At 40.8% G+C, this 21,426-nt stretch overlaps 1 protein-coding gene across 2 annotated transcripts in view; it reads left to right on the forward strand.

Annotated features, from left to right (window-relative positions):
- Window positions 1-21,426, forward strand: part of ARL15 (ARF like GTPase 15) — a 432,613-nt gene that overhangs the window by 138,035 nt on the left and 273,152 nt on the right. For both annotated transcript variants that reach the window (XM_082621947.1, XM_082621946.1), the window contains exon 2: window positions 6,506-6,650. In XM_082621947.1, the coding sequence (XP_082478073.1) occupies window positions 6,506-6,650 (145 nt within the window). The remainder of the gene's footprint in view (window positions 1-6,505; window positions 6,651-21,426) is intronic.

A 21,426-nucleotide genomic window follows, 5' to 3' on the forward strand; every position in this document is an offset into this window, starting at 1 on the left:
TACTCTGTACCTTACAAACTCTGGCATATTTTCGTTATCTGTACATTGCCCTCTACGAAGAATGCCCCGAATGTTGCCTCTACATGACACACTCTCAGATGTTAGAGGCTTTTCAGTCCCATCACTCAGAAAATTGCTCTGGAGCCAGACAGCCAGGGTTCAAATCCTGGTTCCACTTAACAAGTTTAACTTCTTTGGGCCTCAACTTCCCACTCTTAAAATGGGAAGTGCAAAGTATCGATGCCTTTCTCATTGGGTTGTTCTTATAAGTGAATTAATACACACAAATCAGTTATATCTTGTGCTTAATAGTACTGACCGTCTTGGGTTTTGTTTTTGTGTTATTAGGACACGATTCTTCCTCGTGTCTTTTCCAGAGCTTAAGCAGCTCTTACAAGCCCTATAAACATGTTTGGTTGTATTTTCAAAAGACAGACCCATATTTGACTATTATAGACTTGGAATATATATTTTTTTTTCTTTTTTTTTTTTCGGTACGCGGGCCTCTCACTGTTGTGGCCTCTCCCGTTGTGGAGCACAGGCTCCGGACGCGCAGGCTCAGCGGCCACGGCTCACGGGCCCAGCCGCTCCGCGGCATGTGGGATCTTCCCGGACCGGGGCACAAACCTGCGTCCCCTGCATCGGCCGGCAGACTCTCAACCACTGCGCCACCACCGAAGCCCGGAAAATATTTTAAATCTTGTAGTTTTGGATATTAATATGTTTCTTAATGTTTTATTCAGTGAACATGTTTAGTGTTAGAAAACATTCTAGAAATTGACTTCCTTTTGTCATTGTGAGAGTTGGTGAGGTTCAGAATATATAGGTGCCTGTTTTTGGTTTTGAAACCAAACCACCTAAGAAATATATCCCCTTCAAGTCATGGGTGACTTCTCTTGCTTTTAGGTACCAACTAACTGATTTTTTGTTAATCTGACAAGTATTTATTGAACACAGTGCCAGGCCTCACCTGAGGACTCCAAGGAAAGACCTGGTCATCTGCCATAGGAAAACTCCAGTTTTTGTTTAGCAAGACCCGTATTTAAATAAGGAAGAGGTAGTATGGGGCTCAGTCAGTGACTGTATAGCTGTGGGAAGCCCCAACACTGACTGAAGAACATTTTCCAGCAACTCTACAGAGCCTCAATCAAATTGAAATCATGCACAGAATAAAATCATGTATTCATGATGAAAAACAGAGCATCAATTGAAACAAATGCCATGTCCCCAAAGGCTAGGGATTTAGCGAGACGGAATGGTAGGAGATGCGGGCAATGCAGGGGCCAGTGCCAGAGGGGGAAGATTTCGAGCAGGCCTGTCTAGAACGGTGAATTGTATGACAGCTTTGCTCCTCTGCTTTGGTGCCTGGCCACCCTTGGTAGCTGTAAAATTAAACTTTTGGAACCAACAATCAGACCAAGGATGAATATGTCTTTGGGTCAGTGTGCATAATTCTGTCATCTAATAATTCTTACAGTCAGTAAAAAATGCACGTGGAGTAATACTCACTGCAGTGCTAGAAGCGTGTTAAAGGACCAAAGAGTGGAAGAAAGGAATAGTTCTCACCGGGGGAATGGAAGACTTTCCGGAGGAGGTGCCATCTGAGCAGAACTTTGTATGGGAATTTGCCAAGTAGAAAAGAGGGGAGATTTCCTTTTGAGTGCACAGGACCCGAGTGGCACAGAAACACGAAGTGCTCAGACTGTTTGAGGGACTAGAGAGTGATCTGGAGGGTGGCTGGCTTCATTAAGGTGGAGATGTAGAGGGAGGTGGGATACACAGTCAAGTGCTTCATCAGTGCTTTACAGCGTCAGCTTGTTGAGTAGTTATTCACTGAGTCCTGCTGTGTACAGTGCTCGACAGACCTACCGATGTCTGGCGCTGTCCCTGACAGAAATGGGGACATTTTAAGATCATCTTGCTGCCTTGGTGCTAGACCACCAGACTGAAATACTTGCAATTTAATCTTTTGCTTATTTTTTCCCCTGGTACATGTGATCTTCCTCCTTCAAGCAAATATTCCTAAGGTTTTGCTTGGGCTTTTTGGCTAATCCACCTTTCAGCTAAGGGTTACACAATTTGTCCAAAGTCTACGACACAGAGTTACCACTGGTGATTCCAGTCTTTGCCCTCTCTCAAGATATGGACACACTGTTTCCTCACATACAGTGTTGGTAGAAGCTTGTGGATGCATGCTGGGAGGTAACATCCTGCATCCTGACATGATAAGAGAGAGACACTGGGTTCTTTTGGAAAGGAACAAGTCATAACGGACCCTATGTGAAAAGACCTGTGAACTAAAGCAATCTAGGCAACAGAGGCCGTGACCTTGGTTGTCTGATGCCATCCTCCCCTGCCCCCCACCCGCCATAGTTACCCTGTTCTCTATTGCCTGCTGCAAGTGAAGGGTAAGGGTTGTGTGTCTTTAGTGTCTTGGGTTGGGCTGGGATGGGTTGGAGCATGTGGTGACTGCTGTGGGACGATGGAAGGGAAGTACCACAGTCTGGGCTGCATGGTGGGCTGCCAGGCCCTCGCCCAAGAAAGCTAACGATCACCTAAGATGCCTTAGGAATATGAGCACTTATTTACCTGTATTCTCATAGCATAATGCACTGAACTGATGCCTCATAATGTCCTCCTAAAGAAAGGAAGTGGCCGATAGTGTAAAAACGTTACTGGTTAATCATGGGGAGACCGAAGCAGCCAAGGTTTATGGGCCTGCACGGAGTCATACAATGCCTCAGTGTCTGGCCTGGGAATGAAGCCTGAGTTTGCCGCTTGCTGTCAGGACGGCCGACGGCATTGTGTTTAGCATTGTACACCAGTGAAAGGGGCTTACCCTTAACAATGCACGAGCTGCTGTAGGAGACAGACACAATGAACTTTGGTACAGTATAGTCTAGAGGCCAAAATGAGTAATTTTAAGTAAATTGACTATGAGATCCAAAGCTTCATTAAGTTTTAAAACGAAAACCAAGTGAAAACTCTGTACAGTTTTTAGGAACTGACTCCAAAAACATGAACATTCTTCCCCCATTTGAAGTAGCATAGTTTTAAGAGTCTGATTTTGTGGCTTGAATCTGACACTACCCCTGTTAACCATAGGATTTATTTATTTCAAATAAATACTCCAAGAGTCTGTGACTTATTTCAAAGATGCTGCCTTAGAATAATTGTCAGTCTAACCTTTATGCTTTTTATGTTCCAAAATGTCTCATTCTTATAGACTGTGGTTTGCAGGGGGTGGGGGTGGGGGCTTTTGTTTTATTCAGATTTGGTTTAGTTTGGGCTTTTTCAGAACAGTTGAAATATGGAGCCTGAAATTCCGGAAAGAGACTGGGGGAGAGGGGAGATGTCATGTTACGTGCCTTTACCATCTGCATGATTGGAACTCTGGGGTAGAGATGGCGTCACTGGGGAGAACAGAGAGAGAGGAGATAAAGATGAGAGTGGAGTAGAACGTCACTGCTAAATTGCCTTTTATGTCAGACATGTCATAGGTGACCTAGAATAAATGAGCAGGTGATGTAGATATTATTGGGCTTGGCTGCAAAGTTTTTACACTCTGGAGTTTTAAAAGAACATGAAAATGAAATTCTGGAACTTTTGGCCAAAATATGTTGAGTAATATTGCCATATGAATGATTGAAACTGGGCAATATATAGCAATCAGTCACCTGCAATTTCATCTTGTATTTAAGATTGATGATAGTTTGGGCCAGGGTAGTTGAAGGGGTCTCTTGCCAGGAGCCAGCCCAAGGGAGTTCTGGCAGAGGAGCTGAGCGTGAGTGGCGGTGTCCAGAGCAGGAATAGGGTCTCTCCCCTCTTCCCCCAACAAAGATCCCAGCAGCCCAGTAAGAGAAACCACTGTGTGACTGGTGCTGTTGTCTGTCATAGTTGAACCTGGAAGAGCTCTTCTTAGTGAATAGCTGCTAGCCAGTCTTTGAGGGAATACATACATACATACATCTGGCTCTCAGGAACACTCTAATCATGAGTCCAGGAGACTTGTTTCTTTTATGGGTAAGAAAAAGTTTGCAAAAAGTCAGACATTATCAGCCAGCCTTCGTATGAATCTGGGATGAGATGTATTGGCATCTAGAATGCTTTTTATTGTCATAGTCATTAATCTTGTAGGAGAGGCAAAATGGATCTCAAGTAAGGCCAGAGAAGAGTCACGAGTATGATGGAGGAGTGTCAGGGGTTGCTATATGAAGGCAGACTGAAATAATTAGGACTCTTCAGGCTCTAAACAGCGGAGAAGAAATATGATTAGAGTTTAATAAATCCATGAAGAATATGGATTAGATAATCATAGAATTTACCAGAAGTAGGCAGAGCCCCTTAAAATCCGTGGAAAAGTGAATTTAGGACAAAAAGAAGGTCTTTCATACCAAGAAAGTAGGTCGTGCACATCAAAACCACTCTTTTGGGAACCGGGCTAAAACTTCTGGCATTGAAGAGAAGTGAAAAAGTCAAGCGTTCCTCTTATTTTAACACTATTTTCCTGAAGCATAGGGGACCCAAAGAGAGCATAGATCAAGCTTCCTACTAGCCTTTACATTTTCTTTTCTCTTTTCTTAGGCGAAATTTAAATGTCATTCATTCGTCATTCAACAGTTATTCACTGAGGGTGGCTTCTATGCCGTGGTCTCTGCTAAGCACTGTGGATACTAGGATGAAGATGGACAGATATGGTTCCCACAGTCTGGTGATGAATGAGAAACTGTAATAGTCTGTGTGCTGAATTCACAAAAGTGCTGTGAGAGCTTGACATGAATTGCTAATGTACTCTTAGCATCAGAGCAGGCGGCCCTGAGGAAGGGGTGCTCTAACTGGGACCCGAAAGCCAATGAAGCATTCGCTATGCCAAGAGTTGGGGGGAAGAGGGAGCAGCATATGTTGAATGCCTTGAGGTGCCAGAGGGTCAGCGTGACTGGAGGTGGGAGGGTGAGAGGGAGAGTAAGAGGAGAATCATGGAGGTGAGGCTGGAGGGGTGGGTGGAAGAGATCATGGAAGGCCTTGTAGACCACGATGATCATTATGGAGGCCGTGTGGAGAATAGAGGGGGCAACGGTGAATGTACTGGGACCCATTGGAGGATGTTGATGTTGTCCAGGCAGCGGTGGCCTGGGCTGGAGAGAGGCAGACAGATTTTAGACCTGTTTCAGAGGGCGTATGGACTGGACTTGTCAATTGACTAACGTGGATATGAGAAGTGAGGGTGAGAAATAATCAAGCTTGACTTATGGGAGTATGACAGCCAGTTAGGCCTCACATTTCATCTGAGTAAGAAGAATTAGCGCAGACATTTTATAGGTCTCTTCTCTCATGATCTCCAAAGGACCCAGAAGTCAATAGGTCTGCCTCCCTCGTACCTCTCTGTCTCCCTCTTCCTCTGTTGAATCTTTCATGTCCTAAATGCTTCAGACTCTACAAGCTGGCACATAGATGACCCCTAATAAGTGGATGTCAAATAAGTAGAAAGACCAAAAACTGCATGAATGGCTTCCAGCCTCCCAAATCCCCTTGTCTTTAACCCTTGCAAAGCAAACAGCAGTTCATAGTACCCTGAGGTCAGTTGACCTGAAGCAAGATTTAGCAAGGGTCAAGATGGCAGTGATATTCACAGGAATTCTATTTAATGATTTTTAAAAGCATTTTGGTTTGAAATAATATCAAAGCACTGTAAGACTAGTACATGGAACTTTCCTGTAGACTCTACTCAGGTTCCCCAGTCATTAACATTTTACCATGATTGCTTTATCACATTCCTCACCATCTAGGTGTGGAGATGGTGATGGAGATAGAGATTTAGAAATGTTCTTAGCCAGTTAATTGCAGATGTCAAGACTCTTCATCTCTAAATACTTTAGTATGTGTTTTCTCGGGACAGTGATATTCCTTATGTAACCACAGTCTGCTGATTAAATTCAGAAAATTTAACCTTAAGTGATACTGTCATTGCAGGCTCTAATATTCAGTCTCTATTCAGCTGTCACCTGTTGTCCCAACACTGTCGTTTATGGTGTTCTTTCCCCCGCCCAATCCAGGATCCAGTCCAGGAGGCATGGCATTCGTTATGTCTCTTTAGTCTTCTTTAACCTGGAACAGTTCCTCAGTCTTTCTTTGACATTTTAGAGAAGAGCAGGCTGTTTTTCCTGCAGGGTGCTCCTCACGGCGGTGTCGTCTGATTTCCTCGTGCTTGGATGCAGGTGGTGCATTTTTGGCAGAAAAGCTGCACAATGACGTGGCACCCCTCGCGGTGCCCCCGTCTCAGCAGGAGGAGAGCCGGCAAGTCCGAGTGGGTCTCATTCCTAGGAAGTTAACTTTGATTGCTTAGTCAAGGCGGTGTCCTCTTGGTCTCTCACTCTAAAGGTCCCTTTCCTCCTTAGGGTCAATAGGTTATTTAATTACCTCTCAGTACATAGTCATTTGAAATGTGACTAAGCTTTGTGCCTACAGCCATGCTTAAAAGAGCTGTGTTTCCCCTCTCTCTCGGCAGTGTTTTAGAGCACTCTGCTGCAAGGGACCACCACCTGCACGCCCAGAGTATGACCTGGTCTGCATAGGCCTCACGGGCTCTGGCAAGACCAGCCTGCTGTCCAAGCTCTGCAGCGAAAGCCCCAACAGCGTGGTGTCGACCACAGGTGGGTACAGCGCCGGCTTCTCACCCTTTTCTTCCTCACCCCTTGGATGCTCTCGTTTCCTGTGCTGTTGGTGGGATCCCATCATTTCACTGAAACGCTTCAGTCAGTTTATGATTTATTTTTAGATACTCTATTTTTCAAACTGTATTTAAGGGGGGCTTTAATAGCATCAAATTGCTGCACCCTTCATCCCTCTAGTTGGTCATTTCAGTGCCACTGAATAAATCAAGCCAGGAGAATGTTGATAGAAACTCACCTTGCAACCTGGAATTCTAGTACTGTGACAGGTGGGTGCATCTCAGGCCCATTGAGCGTCCTCCTCCCTTGAAGGGTCACTCTAGCCTACTCGTGTTGGTCACACGCTCCCTACACAGTCCAAGTGATAGTCTGACTCTTCTTCCCTGGAAGATGGTGGGCACAGGGACCGTTGAGCGGGTTTACCATGTTGTCCCCTGAGGGGGCCAAGAAAAGTCAGGCTAGGCAGTGGTGCTCAGTCAGGGCAGATTTTGCTCTCCAGGGGACACTTGGCAATGTCTGGAGACATTTTGGTTCTTACAGCTTGGGGAGGGTGCTACTGACTTCTTTTGAGTAGAGGCCAGGGATGCTGCTAAACATCCTGCAGTGCACAGGACGGGCGCCCTCCATAAGTAATTATCTGGCCCAAAGTATCAAAGTGCTACCAAGAACTTTTCTCACTCACCAGAAGTGTCCTCTTTTTCCTCTGAAAATGAAGCAGGAAAGACAAGTGTTAACTAGAGAAAATTATGGGAGGTGAAAACCAGAGCTGCTGTGGGAGAATGGACAGGGAAGGAGTGGGCTGAGACATTGTCGGGGAAACTTAAAAAGATGGTTCATTCAGACAGCTTTCTTTTTTGAACACCTACCATGTGCTAGGTCCAGTGTTAGAAACTGGGGATAAGCAGTGATCCCAGCACTCCAGGAGACTCAGGCTATGGGCCACACAGACATTAAGCTTGTGTCCAGAAATACACAAAGGAGGAGGAGCAATCAGTTTTGCTCGGACTAGGGGAAGGGGAGGACGATACATGATGGAGTTTTCTACATTGGATCTTGAGGACAAGCAAGCCTGGCAGACAAGCAGGAATAAGAGAGTGAGGTGGGAGAAGAAAGAAGATTTGGGGACAGAGGGGAAGCTTGTGTGAAGGCAGAGGGGCCTGAAACAGGTTGCTACCTCCTGGGAACCACATTTCCAAGTGGCTGCGACACATGGTTAGTAGAATGCCACAAGTTGAGTCACAGGAGATAGGCAGTGGCCAAATCTTGGCAAACCTTTTATACCACACTCAGGAATTTGAGCTTTGTAGATAGCACAGAGACATCTGCACATATTTTAAGCAAAGAGAAACTGTGTGATAAAATATCCATTTGAGAAAGATCACGCTAGCCATGATGCTGAGGCTAAACTGTGGAAAGCTCCATTAGCCATTAACTAAGACAGTGATATGGGCCTCCCTGGTGGCGCAGTGGTTGAGAGTCCGCCTGCCGATGCAGGGGATACGGGTTCGTGCCCCGGTCTGGGAGGATCCCATATGCCGCGGAGCGGCTGGGCCCGTGAGCCATGGCCGCTGGGCCTGCGCATCCGGAGCCTGTGCTCCGCAACGGGGGAGGCCACAGCAGTGAGAGGCCCGCATACCGCAAAAAAAAAAAAAAAAAAAAAAGACAGTGATAGAAGGGAGGGGGGTAGGGGGAGGAAGGGAGAATAGAGGGAGAGGGAGGAGGGTGGGAGGGGGAGGAGGGAGGGGGAGGAGGGAGGGAATAGATAGGATACTTATTGCAGGCCTAGTATTGACAGAGCTTGCTGGCCAGTTGGGTTTGGAGGATGAGGGAGAGAGAGAAACCAAGGGTGAGTCAGGTCCTGGCTTAGGTGAAGGGTATAGGATGGAACCATTGATTAGGATTTCCTGTAAGTAGGAAAAATATTGATGACCAAGAGCCTTACCTCATTTCACACCAGGTATTGCCACCAAATAAGTTAGGGGAAGAGTACAGGCTTTGAAAGCTTTTCAGAGTTTAGAATTGTAGATAAGAAACTGTGGACCTGTGAAGAAACAGAGACATAGCTTGATTAAAGGATGAGGAAAAGTGTGAGGGGTTCCTGATGACTGGTGAGGCCACAGGGAGGATGAACAGAGCTCAAGTGTGGCCTGTTGCAGGAAGCCATTTCTAACTACCTTCCTTTCCCCCACATGGAACTGAGAACTCCCTGCTCTCCCACTGTGAAGTGTCTATCTCTCTACCATTTAGTGTCTGCAGCACTGCTGTTGACACATTTGTCTCCCCAGGCTAAGGGGCAGATAGAGCATCTTATTTAGCTTGTGCATCCAGATCCTGGCACACGGTTTGGGCATAGCTAAGATGCTTGTTGAGTGAATAAGCCTGCAACAGTAAATCGAATCCATATGTTTTTACATAAAATATCATACCTCTCTGAACCTCATAACTGCTTTTTATGACAGGTAAGATTCTTTTTCCATATTCTGTCTTTAAATCATCTGAGGCTCAAAGGTATGGTGATATGGCTGTTTTCACACAGCTAATGACAGAGGTAGGATGCCAGTGCAGGTCTTCAAATGAAGGTTAGTGGTACCCAAGCCTTAGAATTTCTGATGAGAGTATTATTTGCTGGTTGTCTGTAAAACTGTGGACGTCTTCTGAGGAATGTGTTATGTAATATGCAAAGTTTATTAACTTAACAATTCTTTTAAAGCAAAATAACTTCCTTCAAAATATGTATGAGTAATACAAGTATACCGTTCTTCACTTATCAGAGGTATAAATGAGAAGTACTATTGCTAGAAGCACAGTTTTGAATTACAATGTACAAAATTATCTGTAAATAATTTTATAATTTATGATTTGTAAATTGCAATACAATATGTTCTATATTTGCTTTTATTCAATTTTTTAATAATATGTTTTCCTCTTACTGGAACCAGTTGTAACATTGTGTGCTAATTGATTTTCTGATGAATTAATAAGTTGGCTGACATTTTGGATGTCAAGCTTATATGAGTTGTCATTGTCCTGAACCAGGCGCAGTGCCTTTTTGGAGACTTGTATGGAGGTCTCAGCTATCAAGAAGTTTACACCTGGGGTAGGATTACAATGATAAACAGTTTAAATTTATTGAATGTTTAATATATGCCAGGAGCTAAGACAGAATAAGTGCTATACTTGATGGTATAAATATGAAAGTTAAAAGAGTGATCATTTCTAATCTGTGGGATCAAAGAAGGCCTCATTCAAATAGGGCCTCATATGATGGGGAGAATCTAAGGAACGGGGTGAGGAGAGTAAGGATAGAAAGCATAGGGTGTATTTGGAGAACAGTTCGTGATCTTACTGGGTTGCGGCCCAAGATGTGGAGGTATAGCATGAGTTGTGACCCAAAGCTAGAGACTAGAGAAGCTACTGAGAGAGACCTGTAACATGGAGAGGTGATCCATCAGGGACTATGGGGAGTGGAGGGTTAGAGGCAGATGTCATTAATCCTATAAAAGTGTCAAAAATATTGGGAAATAGAGAGGAAAGGAAAAGAATCAAATATGACTTCTAGCTGGTGACTGAGTGAAATATAAAAAGTGGGAAGAAGGTGACAGACAGTTTTAAGATACAAGATAATGAGCTTAGTTTTGGACATGCTAATTTTGAGGTGTTGGCAGGACTTTCAACAGTGATCCAAATGCCAAAAGACAGGCTGACTAAAGAGAGCTTATAGCAAGAGATCTAGATTTGAGATACAACTGAATTGTTGATTTGCATGAGATTGTTGAGGGATGATGAGCAGAGAGGGAGGAGAAGAGTGCTAAACACCAACTATATTTCATTCATTCTTTCTGCATTTATTGAATGCCTGTTATGGGATTGCCACTGATTTAGGCACTAAGGGTGCGTCAGTGAACAAAATAGACAAATATCCTTGCCCTTTGGAGCTTACATTCTAGCATCTGCATTAAACAGGGAATCTAAACCAGGCAGTTCTATATAGTATCATATAAGTCAAATGTGAACAATGGATCAGAGGAACCAGAATTAAATAATATAAACAGAAGTCTAAAATCTGAGAGGAGGCCATGGATGTGGTGACCATTAATGACCAATGGTAGACCAGTTTCAGTAGAGTGTTGGGGTAGAAACTAACGTGAACCATGAGAGGGTGGTGAGCATGCAGAGGGAATGAGGCACAGACTGTCCGTTTTACTCCTTGGGCCCCTGACTAAGATTGCACATAGATTACTCTTTTAAGAAGGTAGACAGAAACACAGAAAGCAGTGGTAAAGGAGTTTATTTTTGCAAGGAAAGGTGCCGTGTGAGTATGCTAGTGGACAGAGGTGTAAGGGTGGCGATCAGGAAGAAGGAAACATTGAAGATGTTCAGTAGAGGGCAGGGAGTGCCAAGAATGAGTGAAGACTTCTGATTCTGGTCAAGACAGAGTAACTAGAACTGGCTTACCCTCCCACCTGAAATAACCAAAAGGGGAGAACAAAAAACAGACAAGATATATAAAACAGTTTTTAAGAAAGTAAATATCAAGCAACAAGGGTTAGTCATCCCTGAGAGATGAGAAACAGATGAGATGAGCCCCACAGTTGCCCCAGCCAACTGCCTCAAGACTGTTCCCAGGCCATGGCACAGCTCCAGTGGGAAATGAGGTGGAGCTCAGTGGACTCCCTGCATTGAGGGGATTGAGCTGAGAGCTGGAGAGACTAGGGCAGCTAGAGTTCCTAGGACACAGTACTGGAGAGGAGAGACTTGTACAGAGAGAGAACCCTAGAGATCTGTAGAGGGTCTCCTTTGAGTATGTGTCATACTATTCATTGCATGCGCATGAGGAAACTACTCAAGGCTAGCAAAAGAACCATCTGAAAGGGCTAGAGGGAACAGTGCCTGGTGTTCACACAGGACTGAGAGTTATGCCTGTTACCACAAGCCAGATTGGAAAAGTCACAATTCACGAGGTAGTGGGTCAAGTACTAAGGAAGGTTTTGCCTTAGGAATCAGCTCTAAGCTGAGCACTGCCCTAGACGCATGTAGCAAATCATATTAATAAGACAAAAGGCTCAGTTTCCTAGAAACTTTAATACACCCCAGAACAAAGCTGTGTAAGATTTACAGAAAACAAAATTATCCAGCACTTAACAAGGTAAAATTCACAATGTCTGACATTTAATCAAAAATTACCAGGCATGCAGAGAGGCAGGAAGACATGATTCATAATGAGAAGAATAATCTGTGAATTGAAACTGACTCATAACTGTCACAAAGATTAGAATTAACAAAGAAGGACATTAAAACTGTTATTATAAAAGTACAGACATGCAAAATATCTAAAAAAAACATATAAAAATTTTAGTGGTGAACACTACAATATATGAAATGAAATATATACCAGATAGGATTAATGACAGATTAAACATTGCAGAAAAAAGATTAATGACCTTGAAGAGCATTAACATTCGGGACTACTCACAGTAGAGAGAGAGGAGAAAATGGAAAATGCAAAGAGCAATAGTGAGCTGTGGGACAGCTCCAAGTCACCTAATATATGGCAACACCTAACACTTGAATCTATCAAGGTGAAGGGGTGGAGAAAGGGACAGAAAAAAATATTTGAAGAAATGATGGCTGAAATGTTTTCAAACTTGAAGATAAACAACAAATCCAAGAAGCTCATTGAACCCCAAGCACAAGAGATATGAACAAAACTACACCAAGTCACATCCTAATAAAATTACTAAAGCCAGTGATAAGAGTGTGATGGTTAATTTTATGTGTCAACTTGGCTGGGCCACAGTGCTCAGATATGTAGTCAAACATTGTTCTGGATATTTCTGTGACTGCATTTTTATATGAGATTAAGATATAAATCAGCAGCCTTTGAGTAAATTTTGAGTAAATTTCTTTATATAATGTGGTTGGGCCTCATCTAACCAGTTGAAGGCTTGAATAGAACAGAAGACTGACTTCCCCAGAGCAAGAAGGAAATCTGTACTGGGTGGCCTTGGGACTTGAACTGCAGCATCGGCTCTTTCCTGGGTCTCCAGTCTACTGACCTACCCTGCAGATTTTGGACTTGCCAGCCTCCATAGTATGATGAATCAATTCCTTGAAACATTTTTCTATGTATACACACACATCCTATTGGTTCTGTTTCTCTGGAGAATGCCGAGTAATACAAAAAGGAAATCTTAAAAACAGAGAAGTTACACAGAAACAAAGATAAGAGTGACATCAGATTTCTCACTGAAAACAATTCAAGGGAGAAGGCAGTGGAGCGCATCTTTAAAGTACTGAAGGGAAAAATAACTATCAGCCTATATCCAACAGAAGTATCTTTCAAAAAGAAACTCAAAATAAAGCCTTTTTCAGACATTAAAAAAGTGAAAGAATTTATTCCTAGCAGACCAAAGTTATAAGAAAATGCTAAAGGAAGTTTTTCAGGCAGGAGAAAAATGATTACAGGTGGAAATCTGGATCTATACAAAGCAAAGTAACAGAATGGTGACTACATGGATAATTATATAAGATTTAGTTCTTATTTAAATCTCTTTATAATTGTTTAAATAAAAACAGTATATTGTGGAGTTTATAACATGTAAAAGTAAAATGCATGAGAACAATAGAATAAAAGTCATAGGGGAAAAAGGGAAGTATACTATTGTTAGGTTCTTATATGTGAAGTAGTTTAATAACACTTGAAGGTAGACTATGTAAGTTAAAGATACACTATAAACCCTAAAGCAACCACTAAAATAACAAAACAAAGTGTGAGAGCCAATAAGGCAACAAATGAAATAAGATGGAACTATAAAAAATAATTAATCAAAAAGACAGCAGGAAAAAAGGGAACAAGAATATATGGGACAAATAGAAAACAAGTAGCAAGGTGTTAACACTCAAACCTGACCATCAGTCATCAAATTAAATGCAAATGGTCTAGACTCCTCAATTAAGAGACTGAGAATATGATTAGATTAAAAAAACAAGACCCAACTATATGCTGACTTTAAATATAAAGACACAAATAGGTTAAAAGTAAGAAGATGGAAAAAGATATGTTATGCCAATAGTCATAAGAAAGAGTCAAAGAAAGTTGGAGCAGCTATATTAAAATCAGACAAGGTAGACTTTGGAGCAAAGAATAATACTGGGGATAAAGAAGTTAATTTCATAATGATGAAAGAGTCTTTGAATCAGAGGAGATAACAATGCTAAACATTTATGTATGTAATAACTTCAAAAATACACATAGCAAAAACTGACAAAACCCACAATTGTAGTCAGAGATTTCAGTACTCTCAATTATTGATAGAACACGTAGGAAGAAAATAGAGGTAGTAGACTTGAACAACACTATCAGCCACCTGGACCTGATTAACATTTATAGAACCCTCTACACAACAGCAGCAGAGAACTTTCTCAAGTGCATTTGGAACATTTACCAAATAAGACCATATTTGAGGACATAAAACAAATTTCAATAATTTAAAAAGTATTCAAACCACAGACCACATGGAATTGAATTAGAAATCAAGACCATCTCTGGAAAAGTCCCCAAATATTTGGAAACTAAAGTACTTCTAAATAAACCATGGATCAAATAAGAAATCAAAAGAGAAATTGTAAAGTATTTTATACTGAATGAAAATACAACACATCAGAATTTGTGGGCTGTCTCTAAAGCAGGACTGTGGGGGAAATTCATAGCTCTGAACCCCTGGATTAGGAAAGAAGGCCCTCAAATCAGTGACCTCAGCCTCCACCTTAAGGAACTAGAAGAAATGGACTGATCAAACCCAAAATAAGCAAAAGAAAGGAAATAATAAGGATCAAAGTGGAAATCAGTGGAATAGAAAAACAGTAGAGAAAACTCATTAGATCAAAAGCTGGTTCTTTGAGAAGATCAGTAAAGTTTAAGAAACTCTAGGCAAACTGATCAGGGAAAAAAAAATCAAAGATGACACTAATTTATAGTATCAGGAATGAAAGAGATTACATCAATATAGAGTCTATAGATATTAAAAGGATAATAGAATATTATGAACAACTTCATACCAGTAAATTTGACAACTTAAATGGATAAATTACTTGAAAGACATGTTATCAAAGCTCATTCAAGAAGAAATAGAAAGCCCAGATCTATAGTTATTAAAGAAATTGAAATTATAGTTTTAAAAAAACAAACTTGAAGTTTAGTTGGCTTCACTGGTGAATTCTATCAAACATCTGAAAAAAGTAATAATGCCACTGCTACACAATATCTTTCAGAAAATTGAAGGAAGAGGGAAGACTTTCCAACTCCTTCTATAAGACCAGCAAGTTTAATGTCAAAACCAGATAAAGACATTGCAAAAAAACTACATACCATATCCCTCATGAACATAGATACCAAAAATATAAACAAAAATCTAGCAAATCAAATCTTAAAGTAGTATATTTTTAATAGGATAATGTGTCATGACCAAGTAACATTTATCCCAGGAATACAGGGTTGGTTTCACGTTCAAAAATTAGTAAATTTAATTTACAATATTAATAAGCTAAGAAAAGAAAACCATGTGATCATCTCAAGAGATGCAAACAAACAAACAAAAAACATTGATTTCTGATAAAAACTCTCACCAAAATAGGAACAGAAGGAATTTCCTCAACTGTTAAAGGTCATCTATGAAAACCCTATAGCTGTTGTCATACTTAATGATGAAATACAGAATTTATTCCTGGTCTGATCAGGAATAAGACATGGCTGTCTGTTCTCACCACTTCTGTTCAACATTGTAGTAAAGATTCTGGCCAGTGCATCAGGCAAGAAAAAGAAATAGAAGGTTTCCAGATTAGAAAGGAATAAGTAAAACTTTCTTGGTTTGCTGATGACAGGATCATCTATGTAGAAAATTTGATGATCTACAACTTTATACCAACAAATTAGTGATGGCTAATGTGAATTTAGAGCTGATAGTTTTGGAGATCTGAAAATGTGGAGGATAGCTTTGATCATTAGTTTGGAGAATGTTGTCTATAAGAGTAGAAGCAGATAGAGTGGTGGACAAATGTGTTGAATTCATTCAGATAGATAAGCAAATGCCCTGAAAGTTGGTAGATGGAAATGCAAAGGTCGACACAGAAACAGATGTCACAACTTTAGCTGGGAAGTTATTAAGAGGTGAGTATGGTAAAGTGGTAAAAGCATTATAAGGAAGCAAAGCTTGTGCTGGCTGGCCCTGATGAGGGAAGGAAAAGCTCTGTTTGCTAGTATAAGAAGGAAGGAAAAGTGTGTAAGAAAATGTTGGAGGCTAGAGAAGACTTTTCTTAACAAAGGTGAGGTTCCCTGTGATTCATTGAGAGGGCTCTTCAAGGATCAAGGCAGGGCAGAGTTGGGCATGAGGTGCAAAGAGAAGAGAAGGGGTAGATGCTTGTTGGTTGAGTCTGTATGTTTATTGTAGCCAGTGAAGGTGAGCAAGAGGTTGGAGAAACTAATTAGTGGTGACAGAGGAGGGGTGGAGGCAGAGGAGAACCAAGCAGGCTGATTTTAGTTATCAGTGGACCCACAAAACCCAGTCCTCACCAGAGTTCCAGATAGACATTGCCAGCCTGTTCAAACTCATCTGCCGGCTCCTCTTTGTTGTGTATGTATACAGCTGAAGAAGAACAAAGGAGGTAGAAGGAAGGTCCTAAAATAAATGACAAAACCCAATGGCAAGAAAAGGTAACTAGAAGAAATGAGGAGGTCAGAAAGCCACATGTGCATGTGAACATTCAATGTGAGGACGGGAGAATAGCTGAAGGAGGTCCTACGGAGAATAATGTACAAAGTGAACGAGCAAGGGAGCTAACTATATAAAAGTTTAGAAAGACTGGAAAGCTAAGATTAAGATGACAAATATAAGTAAAAGCAGCGCTGTTGAGAAGTATTTCTATCAGATATTACAGATAAGAGTTTATGGCAGTCCCATTTAGAGAATTCAGTCACATTCACAAGTAGTATCTAGAATCTAATTGATTAATTAAGCTAAGTCCACAAAGGTATTCAAGAAAAGAATTAATGGCAAACAAATAAATGGAAAGGTTTGGCTTTACCAGAAGTTCAACTTTACTAGAAAATAAATAAGAAAATGTTAATTTTATACCTAAATTTACCAAAACATGTGTTGTCCGTTTTTTTTTGAAAGAAGTTATTCATATAAATTAAAGGTTACCAAAATATTTACATCCCTTGGCCTAATAAGCGTGTCACTAAGAATTTCCATTAAGTGCGTAATTTCAAAGAAACTGTATGAACAAACTGATTCCTTGCAACATTTTGTATAACTAAAACTTTAAAGTAATTTAAATGTCCTATATCAAGGGAGTTTGTTAATTAACTCGTGGTACATCAGTTGAAATGATCATATATTGGAAAACACAATCTTCTGTAAAGGAAAATTAAATTTACATTCATTTTGGAAATTAAACCTTGCAAAACTATGCTTTTGAATCAAAAATGGGGAAAAAAACCGTAAAAAATAACTATGGGCTTTGTTGGTATGGTTGAATTATGTGTGAAATTTTATTCTCTTAATTCTCTATTTTATAATGTTTTGATTATATAAAGCCAATTAAAAATGAAATATTTGTTGGAAGAGTTTGGAACAGTTGAAAAGATACACTGAGAATTAGTTTCTTAAAATGAAAACATGACACAAGAAGGGTATGTCTATCCATTTCAGCAAGGCAAGAATGTCAGCCTTTTCTTCAGAAGTAAAGGGAATCCAAACTTTATTGGATTGTTAACTTCAACAGTCTTTTACTTTGACATAATTTTTAAAAGATACTTAAATTGTCAAAACTTGGAGGGCCAAGAAGTCCTGAAAAGAGCAGGTCTTGCTGATAGAGGAAAAAAATGGAGTAGCTTACACCTTGGTCTAGAAACAAAAGTGAACTTTGTCCAGAGTGAATTCCTTGACTGTATATGCCCAAAGAATTTGTTGATAAAAGGGATTGTTAACCTGTAGATTATACAATATTCACTTTTTTTTTCTTTTTAAACCAGAGGAATGGAGTCTAAAGGTTTAGGATAATATATTGTTGTAACATAGAGAACAATCTAGAGAAAATTGAACACTTGGAATTGAAAAACGTTGAAAAATCTCTTCTAGGAATATGTATTACTATGTTTGAAAATTTGTCAAGTGATATGTCGGTCAGTTAAAATAGAAAACAATTATGGTAATTTGAAAGACATACAGAACAGTTTATGAAAATTTGAATCAGGCATTTTAATAACTTTAGTATTAGCTGCATACATGTTAAGAAGAAATAAGTTAGAAAGTCAGATTTGGTATCTGCTAAAGAATTGTGTTTTATAAATGCTGGTAGATTAAATTTCCTTTTATGATGTTGAAATGATATTTAGAAGAATTTCGCTAGACCATTGTCCAAACATCACAAAACTAACGCATAAATCATGTCCTTGGTCCAAGTCAAGGCCACCAGATCTGTGGAATGTCTTTCCCTTTAGCAGTTCTTAGAGTGACCCAGGGATGTCAGAAGCACACACGGAGTACCTGTGTACATGTGTGCAGGCTTGTGTATGTGTTGCAGGGAAAGGGGGGAGGTTGGTCTTTAGGTCCAAGTGAAATAGTCATGTGTTCCACACAATGAATAAAAATAGACTAACCTCCCTCTGAAACCTAATTTTGTTACGATTCCAGTAATGCTTTCCCTGCATAAAAAATTTCAAATGCATCTCCCTTGTATCACAAGCTTTTTTGGATTTAAGGACTAAAAGACAAAAACTGAAAGTCTATGCAAACAATTATTTCCCCAAAGAGTTACTAAGTCATATATTTATTAAAATTTGTGGGGTTAAATCTTAGGGGAGGTTTCAGTCTTACTAATGTAGCTTAAATAGGCCAGGAAAAAATGACTACGTAACTTAGGCTTCAGCCATCAAATTGTTTGAATGGAGTCGGGAGACCTACCCCTGAGGCCTTCAGCCAAATACTGGAGGCCATTGATGGTTGACTCAGTTGTTACTGTTATTTCCTTCTCCTTGTTTAATATAAATAATGGAATCCTAACATTAGAGGAAACTTTAAAAAGCTAATCTAGTCCACTCATTTTGCAGATGAGGGATTCAAAGTCAAGAAAAACGTGGCTGGTAAGTCTAAGAGCTGTGACAGGGTTTCTAGGACAGTGCTCTTGTTCCATCAGCTCACTGACTTCCTGCGAAGAGCATGGGAGGATGCTTATTTTTTTGAAGAAGCAACAGAGCGAGCGCACTGTCATGGCTGAGTCAGTTGGACATTTTCCCTCCCCTCCTGAGTTCCTGGTTTTATTAATAATGTCTTTAAAAATGTACTCTCTAGGGGCTTCCCTGGTGGCGCAGTGGTTGAGAGTCCGCCTGCCGATGTGGGGGACACGGGTTCGTGCCCCGGTCCGGGAGGATCCCACATGCCGCTGAGCGGCTGGGCCCGTGGGCCATGGCCGCTGAGCCTGTGCGTCCGGAGCCTGTGCTCCGCAGCGGGAGAGGCCACAGCGGTGAGAGGCCTGCGTACTGCAAAAAAAAAAAAAGTACTCTCTAAACTCATACTAGTATTTTTACTCCATTAATAAGGCAACGTAGTATAGACCTGAGAACACAAGAATCAGAATAGATTCCTTGTGTTGGATTATTTATAAATAGGAGGGAAAATAATTAGTGGGATTATTAGGTATGTGTGTATTTTTTCCAGTCAGCTCCACTGTTATTTAGGTTCAAAATTGGAAATATTGAATCCATCATCTTGTTGGTATGTGGAAGAGGTGCTATAGTGTGGAGCTCTGGTGGACTCAGGTGATGAGACCTAAGTTCAGGTTTTAAATACAGCATTTAATACTTTTGGCCAGGTACTTAACCCTTCTAGACTTCACTTGCTTCCTGGAACAGTAGTTATTCATTAAGTTAAGGATTGTCGTAACAGCTAAAATACAGTCGTCACTTGGTATATGAGGGGGACTGGTGACCACCTTCCCCTGCAACGGATACCAAAATTTGAGGATGCTCAAGTCCTTTATATAAAAATACAGTATTTGCATGTAACCTACACACATCCTCCCATATGCTTCAAATCATCTCTAGATTACCAATAATACCTAATACAATGTAAATGGCCTGGGCACAGCAAATTCAAGTTTTGCTTCTTGGAATTTTCTGGAAATTTTTTTCCCAAATATTTTCGATCTGTTTGGTTGAATATGTGGATGCAGAACCCTCGGATATGGAGGGCTGACTAAATATAAACCTTTAGCACAGATCTTTAAACAAATATTGAGATCCTATTATGACCAAGCACTGGCATACAAGATACACTGTACACTGTATCTCTATTATGAATCCTTGCAGTCTAGCTGGGGAACAAACATAAAACAAGTAAATAAACTGATATGTAATTAGAACTGTGAAAGTCATGTAGGAGAAATGCTGAGTGCCCCAAGCACACAGATCTAAAATAATCAACCTATTTCAGGAACACCAGAGAAGGCCTGCCTGACAAAGTGAAGTTCTGATACCACCTGAAGGATAAAGAGTTTGCCAGAAGGGCAAAGAACACACACTTTTGGAGCAGTAGGTGCAAAGGCCCTGAGATGGAAGGAACATGGCTTGTTTTAGGAACTGAAGAATATAAATGAGGGGGAAATGGTACAAAATAAGCCTAGGGCAGGAAAGAGGAACCAGATCAGGTAGGGCCTTGTTAGGTGTTTCAAACCATACCTTGAGTAGTGAGAAGGTATCAGACCCTTTTAAGGAGGGGAATGATGTGAACAGAAGTGCATTTCAGGAAATCACTTCTGCTAATGTGTGGGGATGATTGAAGAGGCCAATAATAGATGCAGAGTTTAGTTAGGAGGCTCACCACGTGGTGATGGTGGTGGCTTGACAAGAGTTGTGCTGTGAGGATGAAGAGAAGTAGGCATTTTTGAGAACTATTTAGCAGGTGAAATTGAAAGGCTTTGGGGATTGGTTGGTTGACTGATTAAGAGGGAAAGAAGTGTTAAGGACCACAAATATTTAGTCTATAGAAGTCCTCAATAAATGTTGTTTTGATTGCTTCTTCAGCAACTCATATTTATTTTTTTATTTTTTATTTTTTTGTGTTACGTGGGCCTCTCACTGTTGTGGCCTCTCCCGTTGCAGAGCACAGGCTCCGGATGCGCAGGCCCAGCGGCCATGGCTCACGGGCCTAACCGCTCCGAGGCATGTGGGATCTTCCCGGACTGGGGCACGAACCCGTGTCCCCTGCATCAGCAGGCAGACTCTCAACAACTGCACCACCAGGGAAGCCCAGCAACTCTTATTTTTACCACTGCTTTCATAATATATCTGAACTTGAGGCCACACATGATTTTGATTGGGAGAAAGCATTCAGTGATTATTTGATGACCATTAGTATTCTGAATTTTTAGTTTTATTTATTTAAAAACAAAACACTTTATAGCACTGATTACCGTCTGTTTTCATTTACAGCTGAGAAAACTGAGGCACAGAGGAATTAAGTAACTTGCTCAGAGTCAGACAGTTAATAATGGTAGAGCCAGAATTTGAATCCAGACATTCTAACTGTAGAGCCCATGCAATCCAGTGATTTTCATTCCTCAAAGCAACCCTTTGAGAAAGGTATTTTGATGGATTGACCTTTGAAACCCTACTAAATATTAATTTCCCTTCTTGACCTCATCCAACTCAGTGTAAAGGAATAAAATACAATTGATCTGATGGTTGCCCTTCTTGATTGCC

Source organism: Mesoplodon mirus (assembly GCF_964341445.2).
Source record: "Mesoplodon mirus genome assembly, chromosome: 5".
NCBI lineage: Eukaryota > Metazoa > Chordata > Mammalia > Artiodactyla > Ziphiidae > Mesoplodon > Mesoplodon mirus.